The sequence below is a fragment of the Actinia tenebrosa genome, unplaced genomic scaffold (assembly GCF_029948245.1).
Source record: "Actinia tenebrosa isolate PJP-AT-01 unplaced genomic scaffold, QUT_ActTen_1.0 PGA_scaffold5__44_contigs__length_20552954, whole genome shotgun sequence".
Taxonomy (NCBI): Eukaryota; Metazoa; Cnidaria; class Anthozoa; order Actiniaria; family Actiniidae; genus Actinia; species Actinia tenebrosa.
The window spans coordinates 7,179,792-7,202,814 of record NW_028292582.1 but is presented as its reverse complement, the minus strand read 5'-3'; the positions used below and the strand labels follow the sequence as shown (position 1 = coordinate 7,202,814).

The window sequence follows — 23,023 nt, the reverse complement described above, 5'->3', positions numbered from 1 at the left end:
TAAATATATTTTTTATTTAGCCATACTTTTTCACAACGTGTACAATTTTGCGCACAGTCGTAGTTTACTAGACAAGTGCTTCAAACAGAATGACATTGCATTGAATATTATACAACAACATATCTTGAAAAAGAAATCTTCTAGTTCAAATTATATTTATAAGCTAAAAAGGCAACCATTTTGGAGAATCCGGTTATCGATCCCGGTACCTCTCGCATGCTAAGCGAGCGCTCTACCATTTGAGCTAATTCCCCTTGTTCGCGAATGAATCACATGGTAGTTACGCTATCATTACGATATATTATATAAATGTTTTAGCAATTTGACTCGAAAAGATGGCCAGATATGTAGATAAGTGGAACTTTTAGTAGTTAGTAAAGACATAACATCGGTTTTTAAAATTAAGGATAAAACCTTCAACCACATACTAAACAGAACTTTGAATCTCCGCTTGGGAAATGTTGAAAGTCAAAGTTAAAAGCATCCAACTTTTAGGTTACTTTTATGGCATAGCACCGATTCCAAAGTCGATACCTTTGTAAAAATTCATGAAAATAGCTGCAGTCATGATTTGCATTATCATGTGCGTAGCGGGCAAAATCTTTAATCCTCGGACGGCAATCTACACGAGCAAGCTTTACTTCACAAGGAAAAAAATTGGTCGTGTAGACAGAGAGAAAGGGATAATATGGTCAACTTTTGACATTGGCTTGTTCATGGAAACGAAACAAATCAAATGTGACAAGGAATATTAATTAGTTTTGGTCCTAGTCTTTTTGCACGCTGATATGGTCAATGATGAAAATATAACGGTGGCTAAAATTTGGTGATAAGACACAGGGAACCCGGCTATATTTGTTTTGCTTCTTTTAGAAAATGAGCTTTGCTCTTTGTGGGTTTCCTGTGTCGTGATCGGTTTCCTTTTACATAAGTTGTAATCAGATCTGCGCTGTAATCAGCTATCAGCTTACAGCGCCGATCTGATCTCAGCGCAGATCTGATTACAGCTCAGGAAACCCACAAAAAGCAAAGTTACTTTTCTAAAAGAAGCAAAAACAAATATACCGTAGCCGGGTTCCATGTGGATAAGACAGCGTATCTATAGGCTGCCAACAATAATATACGTCACTTCCTTGTAGAATCCTGGAGGTTGTTTTGGTCTCTTATTTTCTGGCTTCATGTCGTAGAATTGTCAAATACAATAGTTTGAGGACGTATTTTAACATGTTTTGACTTAACATCCGCCATAGTTGCCGCTTGTTTGCCCCCCGGCCCAGTCAACTCCAAAAAGTCACGTGATTGATAGTAAGCAATTATTGGATTCATTTTATGCCATTCAGCTTTTCAAATGTCTTCAATTTTAATCTAATTTTTGGAAACATCATTTATTTTATTAAGCAGTCGTCACCCTTTGATTCATTTAATTCAATTCATATTCATATAATAAAACTCTTCAGTAACCGAGCTTGGTCGGCCTGTACGGCATAATCTTGACCTCGGTCTGTACATTCCGACCTCGGTCAAGATTATCCCGTACAGACCTCCCGCTCGGTTAATAAGATCTAAATCACGAAGGAGCCGTGTTTTTTGGCCGATCAAACTGCAATCTCGTACCCAGAGCCTGCGTTTCCTCTGGCCTGCGGCGAAGAATGAGGCCTCTGGCATAATCCATATTTTGAGACCAGGATTTCTTGAGCGTCCGGTATAAAAGCGCATGCGTTCAAGTACTTGCCAAAAACAAAATAAAGACATGCTCCCGATTTCTAATATAATAATTTTTATTTTGATCAGAATTAAACACAGAACTCTGTTTGAAAGCATGATTTTCAGATTGATCATATTTCCCTTCCGGAAAAAAGCGCATGCGCCAAAAAATGGATTATGCAAGAGCACTCGTTCTTCAAACGGGCGAGAGCCTACGTAGCAAGCAGTTGATGTAATGTATTCATAAAAATGCAATGAATCACACCTAGTACAATAGATAGAACGACAATAAAATACAATAGATTTTCTGAATACATTACAACAACTGAGTTCTATGGCCAGACACTTTTTGAAAAGTAGCGAAAACAAGAAAAGACAAAATAGACAAAATATAAAAATGAGTGGTTAGCAGAGGAAGGTTTCAATCCTTGGGTTATGGCCAAGCACGCTTCCACTGCGCCAAGCTGCTTAACACAGTTAGGGTACAAGTGATAAAAGCAAACAGCATAGTAGAACAGAAAAAATATATGTGGCCAAATATTATCAAATATTATACATGCAACAAAAGCTTTCAATAATACCTTTTTGTTAAAGTAGATGGATGAGCTAGATTACTTGAAAACGCAATCAGGCATTTAGATAGAATTAAGAACAGTTAGTGCAAGAGTTTACTGAGCTTGGAGAATCCGGGTATCGATCCCGGTACCTCTCGCATGCTAAGCGAGCGCTCTACCATTTGAGCTAATCCCCCTCGTTCTTGTATGCTAAACTGATACTAGTTACGCTATGATTACTTTACTCAATTTATTCCTTTAGCGATAACATTACACTAAAAAAGAATTTCCCACACCGGGAATCGAACCCGGGCCACGGCGGTGATAGCCCCGGATCCTAACCACTACACCATATGGGAATATGATTACTTATTTAATGAAAAACGCAGTTACCCCTTTTCCTATGCTATAAACCAGGGCCCAGTTGTACGAAGGGTTCATAGCGCTATTGGAAAAGTTTGATGCAGCAGATAAATTTCTTGGATAACATGCAGCATCGACTTATTCACAGAAAGTCGGAAAACTGATGGCATGAGTTATTCTGATCGGAAAGTTCCGCAAAACTCGGTCTCTTCCGATTGGGGGAATCCACTTTTCCCGCTCTTTTCGGTTTTTCGGTTGACGCGTGTAGCGTTTGTCGGTAAAGTCAAAGTTTCAGCTTTTTTCTAATGGTTTAAATGGTAAGCATCGCGGATCAACATGAGTAAAAATAGGGGAAATTTAGGTTTGAAGGAAGTAAGTAAGGAAGGCTCATATAAAAAAATTGAACTCCAGGAATAGCAGAGCAAGGTTTCGATCCTTGGACCTCTGGGTTATGGGCCCAGCACGCTTCCACTGCGCCACTCTGCTAATGACTTGATATTTAATTGCGAGGAGAGCAAGCACGACTGTAGAGCAGACAAACTATTATCATTCGATCACATTTGCTCAGTCGTTTTTATTGGCCGATAGAACTCCACATAACTGCCCATATATGAAACCTATTTTCCTCCGTATTTTCTTTATGGTTTCTCACTGGCTTTGCTTGGAGAGTAAAATGAAGATAGGAACATTCTTCAATTTTAATTTGTAATTATATTTTTTATTTAGCCATACTTTTTCACAACGTGTACAATTTTGCGCACAGTCGTAGTTTACTAGATCAGTGTTCAAACAGAAAGACATTGTATTAAATATTATACAACAACATATCTTGAAAAAGAAATCTTCTAGTTCAAATTATATTGATAAGCTAAAAAAAACATTGTGGAGAATCCGGGTATCGATCCCGGTACCTCTCGCATGCATAGCGAGCACTCTACCATTTGAGCTAATACCCTATTCAGTATTCTTTAAGTTACAAATGTTAGTTACTACGCTATTATTAAGTTAGTATAATTAAAGGGCTGGATCGTCGTATAAATGTTTTAGGAAATCACTGTAAAGGATGGTCAAATATAGATGGAAACATCTTTAGGTAAAAAAACTGAGATGGTGATAGAAAAAGAAATTAGATCGCTTGAGATATCCCTCACGTAATGATATATATCAGCGAGGACTGGTGTAAGTTTAAATGCAATAAATATAAACCCCTTGGACTGAACACGTCGGAAAGCAGGTCAAATAATTGGAGGACATAACAGTAGGTTTCCAATGTCATGTCATTGAGAATCTTTTCTTTTGTCCTCCAAATTGTGCTGTTTTCACGTCACATGCAAGGGGTACGTGTATTCACATGTCTGTATATCTGCAAGGTCACCGCCGTTCTCGCTTTGATGCACAGATACGGTTACCTTTCAATATGGCGCAGAGACTGTGAAGTGGACTATTGCAAAATGACGTGAAATAATTATCTATAAAACGAATAGAAAACATGGACCAAAATAAGGCTAGAATGTTATGGTTAAGTAGCTAATGCTTTCGAGTTGCTCACCCTACTTGGATTGAAATATTTCCTCTTGATATGGTGAAATGCAACTGGGCAGTTACATACGAAAATGTTAAGGGTAGGTTCGTACTGAAAAATAAAATCAATAAGCCTTTGGACAGACTCGAACTCTCGACCCCTGGTTTACTAGACCAGTGCTCTAACCACTGAGCTACAAAGGCACTGAATTTTAAAATAATAAGCAAAGATGTGCTACTTTATCATGGATAAGCTGATCATGGTAGGACTTTCAAATTATTTTAAATAACTTCGTAAAAACAAGGAAGGATTAGTTAGGATTGGATGGATGGATATCATGAACGAGAGAGTCATGGGTCGAGCTGAACAAACACGACGAGATTGAGAGTGTATAGACGAGTAAACCTGTGACCGGAATATCAAATAGTATACATGCAACAAAAAGCTTCCAAAAAATTGCATTTAGTTAAAGTAGATGGATGAGCTATATACCTTAAAGCTGCCGTTGCGCAAAAAATTGAGTCCGTGTAACATGCCATCTACAACGATTTTCGGGTTTTGGCAACGCCTTTGCAAGGTTTTGATTCATCTTCAAAAACTTGCAACGCAAAATGGCGAATTTTTTGCAAGTTGATTCGTGTAACAGCTTCAGTAATGATTTTTCGCGCAACGCATAACAAAATGCAGTCCAATGCTCTCTTATAGACGAGGCGTATCAACAAACACTGAAGATGGCACTAGAGCTTTGAAATCGCTAAAAATCATCTCGTGTAACTTGTTGATTTTCGAACGAACGTCGGGCGAAAAGCTGACTCGTGTATAACATGTATTAAAAATCGAGGAGTCATATCGCGAAAAAACGTCGTTGCGAATCGTCCCCAGTAACATCACATTAAGAAAGCAATTAGTCATTCAAATAGAAGAAAAGTTTATGCAAAAGTTAATTGAACTTGGAGAATCCGGTTATCGATCCCGGTACCTCTCGCATGCTAAGCGAGCGCTCTACCATTTGAGCTAATACCCCTTCTTTCGTAAATAAAGCATACTAGTTATGCTATCACTACTTTACACAATAGTCCCTTTCACAGTTCCCTGCACCATCTTGAAAAGTAGCCGGCCTTTGCATCGAAGGGAGACTAAATAGGAGCTTGCAATGATGGAGTTTTTTAAACTCCTTGAACAATTATTTACATATCTCTATCATTGTTAGCTCATCGTTCGTTTCGCTCCAATGCAGAGGCACGGCTACCTTTCATGATGGCGCAGAGAGGTTGGTCAAATATAGAGATGGAACCATCTGGACCTTCAACATTACACTAAACAGAATTTTCAACAGCAAGGAACCTGCTTATTGCTTACGATAAAAAGAATGTAGCAAAAAGAATTTCCCACACCGGGAATCGAACCCGGGCCACGGCGGTGAGAGCGCCGGATCCTAACCACTAGACCATATGGGAATATGATTAGTCTATAGTATGATGAAAAACGTTCTTTTAAAATCCTTCAGCCTTATCTTAAAATATATCAAAAGAAGCTTGAATTTTTATTTTTTTATGCTCTCGCCACTTTAATATACAAGAAAGCATAGTCAGTGACTCGGAATTAAGAGAAATGACAACGTTGGAGTACTTATAATTTACCAGGATAAACCGAAAATATTAAAAGTTGGAAAACAAATGGCATGTGTTATTCTGGTCGGAAAGTTCCGGATTGGTTTAATTTGTAATCGCCCCTGATCAACAAGATTGAAAAAAGCGGAAAAAAAAGAAGTAAGGTTTGAAGGAAGTAAGTAAGGAAGGAATGTAAAAAAATTGAAGCACAGGAATAGCAGAGCAAGGTTTCGATCCTTGGACCTCTGGGTTATGGGCCCAGCACGCTTCCACTGCGCCACTCTGCTGATGAGCTGTTAGATTCTTGTGGGAAAAGCAACCAGCATTGTAGAGCAGAACAACAACTATTTTCATTCACATTCTTTCTTTCGTCGTTTTGCTTTGCCCAGATAACTAGCTCCAAATAACTACCCACATATAATAAACCTTGCTCTGTTATACAATTGTTTCCCCTATATTCCGTGTTTTGTTTGTGGTTTCTCATTCTTTTTGATCTGCTTAACATGTGGCTCTGCTGGGAGGGATGAAAAAGGAATATATAAATGATTTTTTAATCTAACGTTAGTCTCTTTTCTCAACGTGTAAAATTGAGTGCTTAGCCATAGCTTATTAGAACAGTGGTTCAACCAGAAAGACACTTAATCAAATATGCTACAACAAAAAGGCTTATCCTACGAATCTGTTCAATTGCACTGATAAGCAAGATAAGATAAAAAGGCGACTATTTGAAAAGTAGAAAAATTACCGCAAAACTAGTAACTTGGAGAACCCGGGTATCGATCCCGGTACCTCTCGCATGCAAAGGGAGCGCTCTACCATTTGAGCTAACCCCCATTCACTTTTCTATAAGTTACAAATGTTAGTTACGCTATTATTAAGTTAGTATAATTTAAAGTGCCTATCACCCTTCTGACGATATTCTCAGTACTGATTCTACATGGGGTAAGATGTTGAATAACCCGAAAAAATTACAAAGTTTGAGCGCGGCATCTTCAAGTTATAAAGGTTTTTCCACGCCAAATGCTAATGCTGTGACGTATGAAGAGTAATCATTTCATATACAAAACACTACTGGTACAGGTAAATTAAATTTGAAATACTTCATTGTTTTCTAAATTGCTCTTATAGAAATTATTGCAAGCTATTTTTCACATAGAAGCCGGTGTTTCGAATTACAAGGAACAACAAATAACCATAAATGCCTTCTCATACGTCACAGCATTAGCATATGACATGAAAAAACCTTCATAACTTCAAGAAGCCGAACTCAAACTATGTAATATTTTCGGGTTATTCGACATCTTACCCCATGTAGAATCAATACTGAGAATATTGTCAGAAGGGTGATAGGCACTTTAAAGGACTGGATCGTCGTATAAATGTTTTAGAAAATAACTTAAAAGGATGGTCAAATAGAGATGGAAACATCTTTAGGTAAAAAAAATGAGAAGGTGAAATTAGAAAAAAGACATTAGATTGATTGAGATATCCCTCACGTAATGATATATATCAGGAAGGACCGGTGCAAGTTTAAATACAATAAATATAAACCCCTTGGACTGAACACGTCGGAAAGCAGGTCAGATGATTGGGGGACATAACAGTAGGTTTCCAATTGTCATGTCATTGAGATTCTTTTCTTTTGTCCTCCAAATTGTGCTGTTTTCACGTCACATGCAAGGGGTACGTGTATTCACATGTCTGTATATCTGCAAGGTCACCGCCGTGTCTCGCTTTGATGCACAGGTAAGCGTTACCTTTCAATATGGCGCAGAGACTGTGAAGTGGACTATTGCAAAATGACGTGAAATAAATATCTACAAAACGAAAAGAAAAGATGGACAAAATGATAATGAAAAGTTAGAATGTTATGGTTAAGTAGCTAATGCTTGGATTGAAATATTTCCTCTTGATATGGTGAAATGCAACTGGGCAGTTACGTACAAAAATGTTAAGGGATGGCTTTGTACTGAAAAAAAAATTTTCACAGCATTTGGAGAGACTCGAACTCTCGACCCCTGGTTTACTAGACCAGTGCTCTAACCACTGAGCTACAAAGGCACTCAATTGTACAATAATAAGCAAAGATGTGCTACTGTATCATGGTTAAGCTGATCATGATAGGTGTTTCAAAGTAATGATAAAAGGGTAAATTTTATACCGTGAAAAGATAAAAAAACTTACTGACGTTTCGGACGCTAGTCCTTCGTCGGTGTTTCAAAGTATTAACTTCGTAAGAATAAAGATAGATTGAAAGTAGTAGTTAAGATTGGACGGATGGACATCATGAGCTAGAGAGTCCATATGGGTCAAGTTGGACATAAAAAGACAAGGTGTTTCCATAACATTGTCGGAAAACACAAAGCTATAAGGGCACGTGCCCATAGAATGTTATGGAAACGCCTTGATTGACGTCCACCAAAAGCTTCTTTGTCGCGACAGAACACTTCCTAGAGCCGCGCGTGTGATTGAGAATGTCCGTAATGCAAAAGTTTACTGAACTTGGAGAAACCGGGTACCTGGTACCTCTACTATTTGAGCTAATCCCCCTTATTCTTGAAAATTAAACATACTAGTTGCGCTATCATTACTTTATTCAATTTTAAAAATATCACTCGATACCAAGACGATGCTCTAATTTTGATGGGTTGCAAGCATTCCCAAGAGAGTCAAAAGACAAAAGCATGGCGGCCATTGTGGTGCCGTTAACAATGGATGCTAATAAGAAATCTTTTGTTAAATGGCACCAACATGGCCGCGATGACGTAACGTGCAATCGAAGAATAGAGATGCAGTAGTATAGGGGATGGGGGTTCCAGCGCAACGACCACCGGAGGATTACCCGTCTAAAGTACCCCCCTCGATTCGTACCGCGATTACCCGCATCCCGTCTTTATGTAAAATATGTTAGTCTATATATGGAGTGCGAAGATTGTAAAGAGTTTGCTTATGATTTCTGTGTAAAGTGCTTGAAACCCAAGTTTGTACTTACTAAGCCAAATAAGTATATTTGTTGTGGTAAAAAAATGCAAATAGAAGACGACACGTCAGCGCAGTGTTACGAATGTGGTAAGAATATTCGTAATGCCGTACCAAATGCTACCAGAGAGCAGTATTATGCCAATGGAGGTCGTAAGAAAACGCCATATAAGAGAATAAAATACTTCAGGGACTGGATGAGTCATATCCAAGGTTATCGACCGATATATTTAGACAACGAAGTAAAGAAGAAAATCATAGACCATTTAGAAGAGCCAACCCCACAAAGTCTACGGAAAACGTGGAAAAAATTAAAGCTAGGGAAATATTACAAAGCTATTCCTTATCTTTTGTCTGAAATTACCGGTAAGTCTATTCCCGAGATTTCTGATATGAGCAGGGCCGAGTGGATGTTTTGTCGGTTGGATAAGGATATTCCTTATTACCCTGACGTAATCTACGAAATATTTCACGAAATCGACCCCAACCACCCCCTCTTGGGATGGATTCCCAGGCGATGACATCACATAGCAACACCAACATTCCTCTTCCTCATAACAACCAGCGTTTTCCGAGCACACGATCAAAACCCGAGCACACGACCAAAACCCGAACCAAATATAAAAAGCCGAAGTAAGTTGGAAATGTAAACAACCTCGGCGAGAAACTAATCTGCATATGAACCAGACAGCCGGCGTTCGATATGTAAATAGAATCCCGTCACGCTCTTTTCAAAGCAAATTTTTACTGAGCAAGCTTTCTTTGAAGCTCTTCTTTTGCCTCCTGGTAGATCTTTTTGCGAGATTCCTCGGAAAGATCTTTTACGACTGTTTTTTTATTCCTTATGTCCGACTTTAGTTTCTCGTACTTTTCCTCTTCAGCTAAGATAAGCGAGAATTCTACGTCGTCTATCTTTCTGTCACGCAAAGCCTTTGAGACAAGGTCAGTGATCGTATTTACTTTAGCCCTTGACAGAGCTATTGTTGTGTCATGCTTGGATATTTTGCTTGACAGCTGTTTCATAATACCCGTAGCAACAGCCGAGATAATACCACAGGTTGCCCCAACGCCGGCCAAAGGAACTCCAACGACTATTCCCGGTCCAGTAAGCGAAGTAGCAACGCCGGAGCCCGTTAACACAACAGATATGGATCCTGAAGTTATCGCAATCTTATGTAGCGTACTCCGGGCTCTGACGTACTTTTTTCGGACTTTTTCGTAGTGTTTTGCTTGTCCTTCCAAGTAAGCCAGGATTAAGTTCGCTTTATTCAGACGAAAGTTTTCGGCGTTTAGTTCGTTAGGTGTAGTATAGGGAACATCTGGATACAACTTAGGTGCTGATGGTATAACATCCATTATATATACTAATGTACGACGCTTTTGGGAATGATATTGAGGAGCAGCCACATCACGACAACCGGGATTACTGGAACTGGAGGGCCTTTAGGAAGATGTTTCCACATGCAGACCCTAGTAAGTTCGAAAGGAGACCCGATGGGATTTACTATAACGGCTCTAGGATGTACAGCAACGAGGATTTGAAACCTACGCTGGTCGATCAGATAGACAATCAACTGAAGAATTCTGGTTATGTTAAACCCACACCAACACATCCAAAACCCGTGCAAGGTTGGTCAAAGGAATTATTGCTTGGTACCGGTACTTATCCGATACCCGCGGTTTCATTTGATAAACATCCAAGTTTGGATTTGACATTGAACATGCGGATCTCTAACAACCATTCCTTTTCGTTAAAGGTGCGAGATATCTTCAAAGACGTACCCATTAATCATACCACCGCTAAGGAATCTCATGAATGGTTAAGTGGTCCTAACATGCGTTATTGGCCGCAGCAACTAAACTTTGCGGTTTGGTGTGCCACCAGCGGCTGCGGTGTAAGTGCAAAGTTGATGAAGAATTCGATATTTATGTTTCACTTCCACTTTACCGTCCGAAGAATACTGCATGAGATGGGTGTTATTGCGCTGCCGGGAGATGCCACGTTTTATCCAAGAGATAATAAATACAACGTTCCTGCTTACGACCGACTTTGTAAGGAGTTTGATGTTGTAGGGAAGGATTTTAGATGCACTGTCGGTGCTAACAATGGCTTGGGGCATATTTGGGCTTATTGGGGGATTGGTGGGCACGAGCTAAGCAACAGGGAAGTTCATGCGTTGAATCTACGATGGAACACTGGGTATCACAAAGAAACTCACGACAGTAGCACCTTCTTTGAACCAAATGCTAAGACCACTAAGGAAGTTAGAGACGGACCTCTGTTCAAAGACGAGGGTGGTAAGTATGCAGGGGTAAATCCACTGATTATTAAGATTACCAACGACGAGCAAACGAAGCAATATCTTAATTTCATACCCCCAGAAGGTAAAGGACTAACCAAAGCCGGCCTTGCCCGTTTGAACCGCAGCATAGAAGCTTACGTGTATTCCATCCTTGGAGCTCAGGTAAACACCCGATCGAGTATAGTGGGGAATACCGGCGCCGCAGAAGAGACGCGAGCCGAAGCCTTGATCTTATTCGAAAGTTCGATCTTGGAGGGCGACATTAGCAAGGGCGTACAGCGTTACCAACTAGCTATACAAAATTCTAAGGCGAGGTTGGACTATGCAGTAGCCCCGGGTTGTTGGTTAATGCCTAGTAATTTATCTATAAATACTGGTTCTGTAGTAGGATACAACAACAAACTGCAGCGAGCTACTATGGACATGAAGTTTGGGGTGAACGACGTGAACTCTGACGTGACCAAGGGCATTCCTCACTTCGTAGAGAAGCCAAAAAAGTCACACGAAACGAAGCTACCCGTAGTTAAGAAACCATCAAAGAAGGTCCTGCCTACGATACCCGAGGAATATGACCATAACTTACTAAAAGCCGGCCTAGCAGTCGCGGGTGTTGGTCTGAGCTATTATATATGGCGATGAATAACCCCTACGTAGCTGGAGTAGATTGTGTCTATACGACTTACACAGGCGAGAAAAAATACACCCAGGCGTCTTGGGTTGATGTCACGGGCATGTCTGTAGACTTGAACTACTCAGGAAAGAAGTTAATCCTTTGTAGTATTTGCATTGGTACAGACAGCCACGTCAACGTAGGCTTCAGGTTCCTGGATGACAATGGCATACTGCAGCCTATGCGCGCGAAGACGAACAACAGGGAGCCTGTGCATTTCTCCACGGAACCAAACGCTAGCAGCTTTGAAAATTTATCGGTTTGGACTTTTCATATGATCACCGATTGTCACGGAAAGGTAAAGCTACAAATACGTGTAGATGACACCGGGACGGCTACCGTGAATAGTATATATGACCAAAGGGATCAACCTTATAATCACAAGACCATTAGCACTCTTGCGGTGCTTAGCCTGTGAGAATTTGTGATTCTTAAATTATATGAATCCACACTTAAAAGAAACACGTCATGCTTACTGTTTAGATCAAAAGGAGTATAAAGAAGGAGGCGGGTGGTCTGATATCGGAATGTGGGTTGAAGTTGGGGGTTTAGGATTAATAATGTGTACCATTAGCATTAGCACGAAATTAGGTGCAAACGCGGGGTTTAGACTCGTTGACGAGAATAACCACCCATTGCTGCCTTACAGGATAAAGAATAATAATAGGAACCCAGCTCATTTCTCGTTGGAGCCTCCTGCAGCGAGTGGAGAAGACTTAACACCGGTTACTTTTCATATGATAGTCAATTGTCAATATGTCAAGCTGCAAATTCTCCCCAACGATGGTAACATAATGATAAACCATGCCGGTAACACCAACGCGGTTTGGAATCATAAGCCCATTAGCACCATGAGTGTGCTGCCGCTAGTTCCGCATTATCAAGGCGGCGCGAATACTGTCTTTACTTATCCCCAGTCGAGGACGCCTCGGATGCCTGACGACGATAAGCCACCAGTAATACACAAGGATAAGATTAACCCTTCATCCTCTTCAGGAGTACCACTCCAATAGCGACGACCAAGATCCAAATGTTGTTACCCACGAACTTCAACAGTTCGCCGCCGGCCCTAAGTGCCAAGGAAACAACCGAACCCAGCAGCCCAGGAAGACCGGCTGCCATCTTTTTTCCCAAGTCCGTTAGTCCATTGCCTAATTTCTTTACGCCCGCGCCTGTAGCCTTAAGCGCGGATAGGATAACTCCTACTACGGTGCTAATAGCGACCGCAAATGCAAGGGGAATACCATACTTCACCAGAGCTCTTTTTACCTTTTCCTTGGTGGTAAGACCCAACTCCCTTTCCAGGTTTTCCTTTTGCGCCTGTAATTCCGCAACTCTTTCCTGAAGGGTTTCTACTTCCTTTTGAGCTGCTTCCCTTTCCTCTTCGGGACGAGCCTGGTCCTCGATTATTTCCTGCTGCCGCTCTATTTGCCCCTCCAGGTCTTCGATGGCCTGATCTCTTTGCCGGATTTGCTCCTCTTTAGTGTTGATTTCGGCAACCAACTGCCGCCGTTCCTCCAAAGAGCCGGATATGGTGATATGCAAGTTTTTAGCTTCCTCTTTTGTCAGGTCTAGCTCCTGTAAGGTGAGGTCGAAAGCCCTTTGGGCTTGGTCTCTATCGCGTAGGGCATTGTCTCTTTGTCCTCTAATTTCTATTATTCTTTGGGTTTTGTCATCAACTTCTCTCTTTTGAGCATCGAGAAGTAGTCGGTTTTGCCTCATGTATTCTGCCTCCCTTTCTTCCAACGTTTCTTGCAGTTCCTCGACGCGTTTTTCTAACGCAACCTTTTCATTCAAGGCTGCCAACCTTTCTAACGCGCTTCGGGTAGCTAGTTGAAAGCCTTTTAATCTTGCCACGTCACCCCTAACTTCACCATTGTCGTCGAAAAGGGGTTGCGGTTTCGTCCAGCGGTCTTTGTCAGGAAATCTCAAGTCTTGGACGCTTATGAGGACTTTGTTTCCGCGTTCTGTGAGCCTTACGTCGTCGGCCTCGAAGTGGGAATAGCGCTGCGTTAGCTCTTGCGTTGCCCACTCTACAGTTTCCCGCGCGGCTGCCTCAGGCTGCTCTATGTTTTGAAGCTCCAAGTACTCAGGGACGGGGCTGCCGTGGTTTTTTGATTGCCACATGCGATTCAAGGCGGCCTTGAAGCTTTTCCATCTATTACCATACTTGTTTTCTAGAGCCATGTCGTAGATTAGGGGGTCGGTTTCCGCGCCTTTAGTCCATGCGTCGTATTCTTCGTCGTTAATGTCGACTTGACCTTCTTCGGTAAGGGGATCAAAATCACCTTCTACTTCCATTATATATGATAAGCTCAAAGTTAAACCCCAACGTATTACCTAAGCAGGTTGGCGGACTGAAAGCAGAACGCACCTTTCACCGGGTTACATTCACGCCTTCTAGCGCTAAGCCAGGGGAAACCCTGTACGTAGGCGTGCCCCGCCTAACGGATAACCTAGTGTTGGTTCCTGGCACCCTAGCGCTAAGGTTTAACCTAGCAATACAGCCAGATACCGCAGACGCGCGTTACGTCGTCAATAATGCGGGTAGAAACCTCGTTTCCAAAATGCGTGTAAAGTTCGCCGGGGAATCCCTCTTGGACTTAAATAGGTACGATCTGTATACCACGTACAAAGACTTATGGTTGACTGCATTTGACCGCGCGCAAAGGATAGAGCAGGGAATCGCCAGTGCCGCCATACGCAAGGTAAGGAGCGCAACCTCTGGCGCCTCAGGAGAAGACGAAATAAAGACGGCTTATGGTACTAAATATGTCGTTCCATTAGATTTCGAAATTATCACGAACCACGGTGCATACTACCCAAGGCAGCTAAGCGAGCTGCAGTTCGAAGTGACCCTAGCAGACACTACGAACATCCTGCAAGGAAAAGATGTAAGTTCATCCGCCGTGGATCCTTATTTCATCAAGAACTTGGAGCTGCAGTACGAGGCGGTATACAGCGAAGAGCTGGCTCGTAGCGCCGGTATGGAATACAGCGCCGGGAAGGCTTTCCTTTACGATCACGTCGTGATGTACAAGACGTTCAGCTTTACAAATAACGTCGAAGAGGTCATCAACCAAAGCATTAACCTTCCCAGGCGCAGCCTTACAGGGATAATGTTGCTGTTCGCAAAGACATACACGGCAGGATTGCGTGACTCCGAGGCGTTCTTTAATCCTAACATTACCAACGTAGGTGTTAGCATTAACGGAGTGCCTAATAAGGTTTACTCACAAGGGATAAAGCCCGAGGACATGTACCGGGAAGTCGCGCGTAAGTTTGGTGACCAAATTGGCCCAAAGGAATTCTTTAAGGATAAGTATGCGCTGTGGATCGACATGCGCACGACGAACGACGAAGACCTACATGGACAGGGTTACCGCTGGTAAATACCCAGGACGGCATTACGTTGGAGATCAAGCGCACCAAACATGCCAGCGACACTACTAAGATCAACGCATATATCTTCGTAGTCTCAGACGCGCAACTGAGTGTAGAAATGAATCAGCTAAAGAGCGTTGCCTATTAATGACTCAGCCATTCTAAAGAAAAAATATCGTTGGTATATAATGCTTCGCGTATTTCAAAACAACGAAACCAAACTGCAATGCATAGTGCAAGGCGATAAACTATACTTCAAAGCAAAGGAAGTGGCGGCTGCGTTGGGTTACGAACGCCCAAAAGATGCAATTAAGGTGCATGTTCGTGAAAAGTATAAGGTAAAGCTTAGCGAACTTAGAGTGGAGGTGAATCGCCTCCCCCTGTATTCACAGCCTAATTCCCTGTACGTAACCGAATCTGGGTTGTATCAGTTGATATTTAGCTCCAAGTTACCAAAAGCAGAACAATTCCAAGATTGGGTATTCGAGGAAATCCTCCCAGCGCTGAGGAAGACAGGTAAATATGAATTAGAACGACGGTTCGACAGTACTAATAAGTTAATATTCAAAATAGAAAATGAGTTCGATTTGCATAAAAAGCTTGTAGATTACATGCGTAGGTTTCACCCGCAGATGCTGGTTGCACCAGGTCTAGGAGAATTGCAAGATTCCAGTAAGAAGCGTATTACTTGCTGGCAGAAAGGTTATCAAGCAGGTCAACCAGATCTGTTGATTTTGAATGCTCATAAAGAATACAACGGGTTCTGTTTGGAGTTGAAGACACCCAAAGGTAATGGTGTCCTATCGGAAAAACAAGAAGACATCATTGGTCGTTATGAGGAAAACGGATATTTAACGATGGTAAGCAACGATTATGACTTACTCTGTAGGGAAATAGATGAATATGCTGCTGGAATTCGCATACCTTGTCCTTGGTGTGTGAAGGCCTTCAAATCACAAGATACCTTACGAACGCACCAAAGAATATTTCATAGGTATAATGATCCTTAAACAAACACACTGGCGCGATCTAATTCAAGGAATTTCATACAGAATAAAAAATTATGTCGTGTTCGAAGACATCAACCGTTTAAGGTTGGTCTTAGAACGCGACCGTCAGGAATATAGCCTTTGGGCACCTGACTGTGTGAGGTATGTGCTGCAAGGCGAAGAATACACCCACATACGTACCTATGGTAAAGTAAACGGTCGATGGAAGTTTGACATCGAACGTAAAGTAGAGGCTAATCCATTGTGTGATTAGAAGTCGTCTTCGTGGGCTGTTAGATACTGATCTGCTAAGTCAGCCCTTATTTTTTCGGTTATCGTGTAGCTGGATATCGTAATTAAGGCTCCTCCTATGAACGCTGCAAGGTGAATCATTATATATCACCCATATTCCAGCCTTTTCGTACCAACAGATAATGGTCTAAGGGCCTGGGTCCATTGTACAGGCAACACCAAATATGTTGTCCGCTGCGTTGACAGCCACAGTTCTCGCAGATGGAGTCCCAATGTTCTCGGTTCTCCCACTTAATGCCTTCAAGGTCATCAAAGCCTACGAAGGTTTCATCGATTTCTCTTTTGAGCTTTGTTAAAGCCCTGGAGGTTTCAAGGGGGCAACAGCGTTCGGCTAAGTCACCATGAACTTCGCAGGTTACGTCTGTAAGATCATAACGATGGCAACGGTATTTATGCCAGTTCTCCTCAAAGAAGGGTTGATCACAGCGTCGACAGCAGTCTTTTAGGCATACTCTATTCTGACGGTGATATTGCAGGGCCTGTAAAGTAGACATCTCCTTGTTGCAATCATTGCATTTGGTGCTTTTGGTCTTCTGACAGACTTTCTTTGCAAGGTGGTATTGCAGTCGCTGCTTACTGCTGAAGCTTCTCTTACATTGCATGCACTCCATATATACATCTTATTTTTATTGTTAAATTGTTAAACGGCTGTAAATAGGATTACGCGTAGGCCTTCTTTTTTATTGTTAAATTGTTAAGTGCATAAGATGGTAATCCTATTTGGTGCCATTTAACAAAATGACAATAAACAATAAGGCTTAACCTAAATGCTCCTTACGACCACTTAACAATTTAACAATAAAAAATAAGACTCATCTTTGAAGAATCTTACGACCACTTAACAATTTAACAATAAAAAATAAGGTCCATCCTAAAGTCTCTTTGCAATTGACAGACACTGAAGCCTTACTCTTCGCAGACGTCATCTAATGTTCTTTGCGCCTTAGGATCTGCGGAACACCAATGTCCAACGAAAGATTCCTCGGGGGATACCTTATCACAATGAAGGCATTTGTAGTTCTTCGTCTTACGGGGCTTTGGCGTTGGTTGATTTAGCATTATGCAGTCAGCCGGTATCTCACTCGTAATACAATCCATATATCTTAGAGAGGATACCTAATGAAGTCCTTAACGGAGTCCTTCATCCATCCAGCGATGGTAACCACAGCAGCAAACCTCTCTGCAGTCTTCAAGCTAGCTAATTCATCGTACAACTCCTGTATTCGTTCCTTTAGATGATCTATCTCTTCCCTTTGCATCTCTATGGTATCTTTCTTATCCTTATGGTCAGCAACTACTTTTTTTATTGCATCTACAGGGTCCATCTATATATATATATTCTCAATTCGTCGATTCGTTGACTTTGTATTTCCAGCACATCTCTCGTAATTCTTACATCTCTAAGCACGGATCTCTGTAGGTCTTTCATGCAGCTGTATAAATCCACTACCGCATCTTTGAACTCTTCCAAGTCTTCCATTGGGTCCATCTATATATGAATCCAGATCACATGCCTTGTAACGCTCTGATAGTAGGACCCACTGGTTGCGGAAAGACCCAATTCGTCGTAGATCAACTATTAGGACCCTTTAGATACCGCTTTGACTATATCGTGCTATTATGCCCCACCTACGTGAATAATGTTACCTGGGAAGGCATAGGAGTGAAAGACGACGACTTCTTTGTAGATATCTTAGACCCTAACGAGTTATCTGGACATCTTACGTTTTGGCACAAACAATTCTCGTCTCGCGAGGCTCGACGAGCGAGTACGCAAACCCTCCTTATACTGGACGACATCGCCTGCGGGGACGACGTAAAAAAGCGCACCTCCGAATTAGTGAAGCTCGCTTTCAGCGGTAGGCATGACAATATCAGCGTTTGGTTACTCTCGCAGCAGCTTACCAGCGTCTCTAAACCCTTCAGGGAAAACATAGGCTCTCTCATAGTATTTTATACACCCAGTAAGTCTGACCTGGAAACCATCTTAAGCGACTACGGCGGTGAGATAAGCAAGGAACAGTTGCATGAATACATGCGGCATTTAAAAACGCACCAACATTCCAAGATGATCTTCCCTTTGAGGTGTCCTTATGACGTTAATGTATATGGACATTGAGCAGCTCTTAGATGAAGTCCCCACACAGTTAGATGAAAGTAACCTTAAGGAACAACTCAACATCCTTGTGTCTTCTGGGAAGTGCAAAGAAATGATAGGCAAGGAACTTACCCATGAGCAGGTTAATAAGTTGTCAGAAGATGAAGTCAAGAAGTTCCATAAGAGGTATGAGGCTGCCCTTGCAAGTAAGACCACGGACGCCGTAGCAGACTCCGCTATCCGACTTGCGACTAAATTGCTTGGACTTGCACTGCCCATAGACGACGTGGAGCAACTACAGAAGGACATAAGAGATGACTATGTCATATCCCAAGAACTTAAGATAACCTGTGGGTGGTTGTCCTTGAAGTGCGGTAAGTTAATGGCAGTCGCCTCTGCGGCACTTCACGTAGCTCAGCACGTCGACTTGAAGGAGGTACTAGGTTCCTTAGGAACATCTTGGAAGGACTTCAAGAAGGACAGAGAAGTCGAAAAGGTCTTCCAGGCAGCACTTGCTGAGGCACCTGCAAGTGACTTATCAAGTACTTAGTCAAGTCATTCGCGGGAATTACCCAGGCCGCCTCAAGTACCTAGTTAAGTCATCCTTAAGTACTTAGTCAAGTCGTCTTAAGTTACTTATCAATTCCTTCAAGTCCTTAGATATAAATGAGTGAATCGAAGGCGGAGGAAACCCCTCAAGTAGAGGAGCAACGAATCACCAAGGCTAAATCTCCAGGCAGAGTTGCTGCCGGAAAGAAGCTCGCGGAGATGAACAGGAAGAACAAAGCAAAGAAAGAAGAAAAGGTGGAGGAAGAGGAATCCTTTTGGAATCCCGGCTACGTCATCGGCGCGATAGGAATTGCTATAGCAGCAGGCAGCCTCTACTTACAATGGCGGGCTACGAAGCCAGAAGTAAAGTGGGAGGCCCCAACATATCGCGCACCTGTGGAGGTTAGAAAAAGCAAAATCCCTGAAATGGAATAATAACCTTCTCGCTTTGTAATATAATGTCGACCGCGTTGTTGAAAACTGTTGAAGAAGCAGCTATCATTACTTCTATTGTTGCGGGTATTGGTTGGGTAGGTAAGAAAGTGCTCAAAGAAGACTTTACTGAAGACCCAAGCAAGAGCTTCGCTAATTTTGCTAAGATGACCGCTGCCGTTGGCGGGGCTATCATGGTAAAGGATTACCTACGGAAGGAAAAGTACATCCCTAATGTATAAATGGCTAGCGTGGTCGCAGGTGGAGTTATTGCAGCCTTAGCATTCACTGGAGCTAATTATGGTGGTCAATATTTGGATAGATTAGTTAGAGGTGATCGCAGCGGAGACTTAGCCGCTGAGAGGAAGAGACACGACTTAGCGCTGGAGAAATATCAGCGAGACGTGGCGGCTTGGAATGAAAAAAGACAAGCTTACAGGGATTGGTTGGACAAGAACTACCAAGACAAGATGCAGGCGGATAAGAACTTTGAAAACACAGACTACGCCTTTAAGCTCTATGCGCAAGCACACCCCGCGGCATTAACGGGGTTAAGAAAGCCTCAGTTCAAGAATTACTATCAGCCTTCTAAGAAACAAAAAGATAGTGAGTTGGTATTCGTGGGAGTTGCAGGGCTGGCGGGAGGCGTAGCCTTGGCGTATCTGCTCTAACGAAGGGGACTTGTCCCCTGTAATATATGATCGTCTTTTTGGAAAGCGACAAGAATAACTTTACCACTTATCTGGATCCCCCCATCAAAGCCTGTAAGGTTCGGCTGGTTAGTTGCTCTTTGTATAATTCTTGGTATAATTTAATTAATGGCTTTGTCATCGGAACTTCCGGCACCAAACCAAAAATACCAGATTCCCATTACACCCCTATAACACTGGCTAAGGAGCTAGCAAAGCATGGATATACTCTTACCACAGGATTACCCCATGAAATGAAATTCAAGAAAAATAGTGGAAGCGCTAATTTAAAGGACAGTTCATTGGTAGAACTCCTGGGTCTTACTAGTACCACAATAAATAGCGGCAATACATATGATGTGAAATGGAAAGTCGCATCCTCTTACGAAGTCTATTGCGACTTGGTCCATAGTTACAACAATGGAGAAAAGTCTTCTCTTATGTCCAAGTTTCTGCCCCAAGGTAATCCATTTGACCCAGTAGAATACACTCCCATTTCTTTGAGCTATGACTTATCTAATTTGGTAGAAAGCATAAACATCACCATTAAAGTGGACGGAAAGACGGTGGATTTTAACGGACGTAAGATCAATCTTGTTTTGGAATTCATATAATGGGCCGCGTAGAGGACAAACTTAAAAGGATTTACTATGGGCCGGAAGGCTATTGGAGAGGAGCGTCGGCTATCAAGAAACTTGCAGCCGCGGCCAGGGTATCAGAAGAAACGGCTAAGAACTGGTTGAAAAAACAAACCCTCTGGCAGGTTTATCTTCCTGTGCCTAAGTACATTCCCAGGCCCAGCTTCACCGTAAATACCCCCAATGAAGTTCATCAGGCGGATTTGCTTTTCTTACCGCACGACAAGGTGAGAAGAAAGACCTATAGGTACGCTTTGACCGTAGTTGATATCGCAAGCAGATACAAGGACGCCGAACCTATAACCAGCAAGGATTCTGGGGAAGTCGCAGAAGCCCTAGGTAGGGTTTATAAGCGCGTCTTGAAATGGCCTAAGCTGCTGCAAGTGGATGCGGGGACGGAGTTTATGGGCGTGGTTACCAAGACCCTGAAAGACCACGACACTAAGATTAGAAGAGCTAAAGCAGAGTACCACAGGGGTCAGAGCATCGTCGAAAGATTCAATAAGACCTTGGCCGAGCGTCTCTTTGGGTACCAGTATTGGAAAGAGCTGGAAGATCCCTCCAAACGCAACAGGGAATGGACTCAGAGGCTCCCCCAGGTCGTCGCGGCTTTGAACAACGAGGCGGCCAGGGCTACGGGAATGAAACCCAGGGATGCCATAAAAAAGAAACACGTGGAACACGAATCCTTCGTCAGAAGTTCGAGGGCGGTCTTCCCCCATGAAAAAAGATTAGGCGATGTCACGGTTCGATATCTCTATGAGTCGGGTGAATTAGAAGGAGGATCCAAAAGAGCTACGGATCCTAATTGGTCTTTGGAAACTTACCAGATCCGAAGTGCGCTAGCTAAGAAGGGCCAGCCCATCTTGTATTATCTTCATGATGGTCCCACGCGTGGGTTCGTCAAAGAAGAACTGCTTATCGTGTGATGTCCGAATGCTATCGTATGCACTCCGTCATCACACATCCATCGCTTACCGTCAAATGCAGACAGTGACACCTTCTCCTGCGTGACGTTATGTATCTGATGACCATAGCTGCGCAGGCTGTTCATCTTATGCCGCTGTTCCTTGCGTGTTCGTAATACGTTGAGGTAGGACTCGTGCGTAATGTCCTTCTTAACCACATACTTTTTTACGCCTTTAGCTTTCTTTTCTACGCCGTCTAACTTTGGCACGCTGTACATCTTTGGTTTCAGGCCCACGTATTCCACGATGGGTTTTCCTTTCATCTCATCCTTCATTTTCCCGATTACTTTCTTGTTTTTAGGGGAGTAAAGAAAGTGATCGCGTGGGTAATCGCTGGTGTCGTATTCATCGATGTCGGGAACACAGTCTTCGTAAATGTCTTCCGTCTGCACCTCTAGTATCAAGGAATCGGTGTCGGTGTATAAGAGGCGGCACTTATCACCGTATTTCGGTTTTAGCTTGTCGTAGTAAAACTCATACATGAGCAGCTTTGATAGGTCTAACACTGTAAACCCCGTGTATACGGGTTTATTCAGGAATAGATTCGCTTTCTTCATGTGAATCACGTAGAAGTTTAACATTTCTACGTATCTAACGAATCCAGGCTGTGACACGTATGCTTCTGCTTCCTCTCTGGTGCTGGCTATCTTTATGCTTACGCGCTTGCGGATGTTCTCCATTGTCTTTCCGAACACGCTGTTGTTCATCAGTTTAAACAGGTTCTTTTCGAAGTCATTCTTTGCCTGCGTACGCTTTTGTGTGTTAAAGTCAATGTAGGGGCGCATCCATGGTTCCTGCGTGAACTTCAAAACGCGGTGAATCTTCTTCACGCGTAAGCCGTGGCGCACATAGAACTGCAGGTTGCGGTAATGCACCACGTACTTTCGCTTGTCCATTAGGTTCATCGTTAGCTTCCTGTAGGGTTTGTAGCCAGGACACATTTCCCTCTGCAGCGGACTCAGCTGCTTAAATGGTATTTCTATTGCTTCTGGTGCTAATGGGAACTCATTGTGTGCGTCGTGCAAGTGCTCTGGGTATTCCAGGTCCACCTCCAGCACGTAACCTTTGTCGTCTTCTTTACCTACGTTTAGGTAAAACTCTATGGGCTTTATGTTGTCCCATTCGAAGTCGCGTACAGGTAAGTACTGCGACATTGCCCAACCGTAGAGGTTGTTTGCGTCTAAGTAGAAGATGTATGTGGTTGGCTTCTCCGGGTCGTACTCCACCGTGGGATTGTTTGCGCGGGCGTATCGTCTGCT

General features: G+C 42.6%; 2 protein-coding genes and 7 non-coding genes across 9 annotated transcripts in view; 2 read left to right on the top strand and 7 right to left on the bottom strand.

Annotated features, from left to right (window-relative positions):
* LOC148906429 (uncharacterized) overlaps positions 1 to 23,023 on the top strand; it is a 112,532-nt gene that overhangs the window by 47,420 nt on the left and 42,089 nt on the right. The window lies entirely within an intron of this gene.
* Positions 2,383 to 2,455, bottom strand: Trnaa-ugc (transfer RNA alanine (anticodon UGC)). The gene has a single exon. It is a non-coding gene; the product is annotated as a tRNA-Ala (tRNA).
* Positions 2,546 to 2,617, bottom strand: Trnad-auc (transfer RNA aspartic acid (anticodon AUC)). Its single transcript has one exon. It is a non-coding gene; the product is annotated as a tRNA-Asp (tRNA).
* Positions 3,036 to 3,107, bottom strand: Trnam-cau (transfer RNA methionine (anticodon CAU)). Its single transcript has one exon. It is a non-coding gene; the product is annotated as a tRNA-Met (tRNA).
* On the bottom strand, positions 4,274 to 4,346 carry Trnat-agu (transfer RNA threonine (anticodon AGU)). The gene has a single exon. It is a non-coding gene; the product is annotated as a tRNA-Thr (tRNA).
* On the bottom strand, positions 5,529 to 5,600 carry Trnae-cuc (transfer RNA glutamic acid (anticodon CUC)). The gene has a single exon. It is a non-coding gene; the product is annotated as a tRNA-Glu (tRNA).
* Positions 5,969 to 6,040, bottom strand: Trnam-cau (transfer RNA methionine (anticodon CAU)). The gene has a single exon. It is a non-coding gene; the product is annotated as a tRNA-Met (tRNA).
* On the bottom strand, positions 7,742 to 7,814 carry Trnat-agu (transfer RNA threonine (anticodon AGU)). The gene has a single exon. It is a non-coding gene; the product is annotated as a tRNA-Thr (tRNA).
* LOC148906430 (uncharacterized) lies at positions 9,938 to 16,099 on the top strand. The gene is made up of 3 exons (XM_089037617.1): positions 9,938 to 10,361; positions 10,490 to 11,554; positions 15,521 to 16,099. The coding sequence occupies exons 1-3, from the start codon at positions 10,323 to 10,325 to the stop codon at positions 16,097 to 16,099; spliced, it is 1,683 nt and encodes a 560-aa protein (XP_088893743.1). The 5' UTR covers positions 9,938 to 10,322.

Coding starts and splice junctions, on each gene's coding strand:
- LOC148906430 (XM_089037617.1), top strand. CDS start 10,323: ATGTTAAACCCACACCAACACATCCAAAACCCGTGCAAG. Junction 10,362..10,489: donor ACATCCAAAACCCGTGCAAG/GTTGGTCAAAGG, acceptor TTTTCGTTAAAG/GTGCGAGATATCTTCAAAGA. Junction 11,555..15,520: donor CACACGAAACGAAGCTACCC/GTAGTTAAGAAA, acceptor GGGTTGTATCAG/TTGATATTTAGCTCCAAGTT.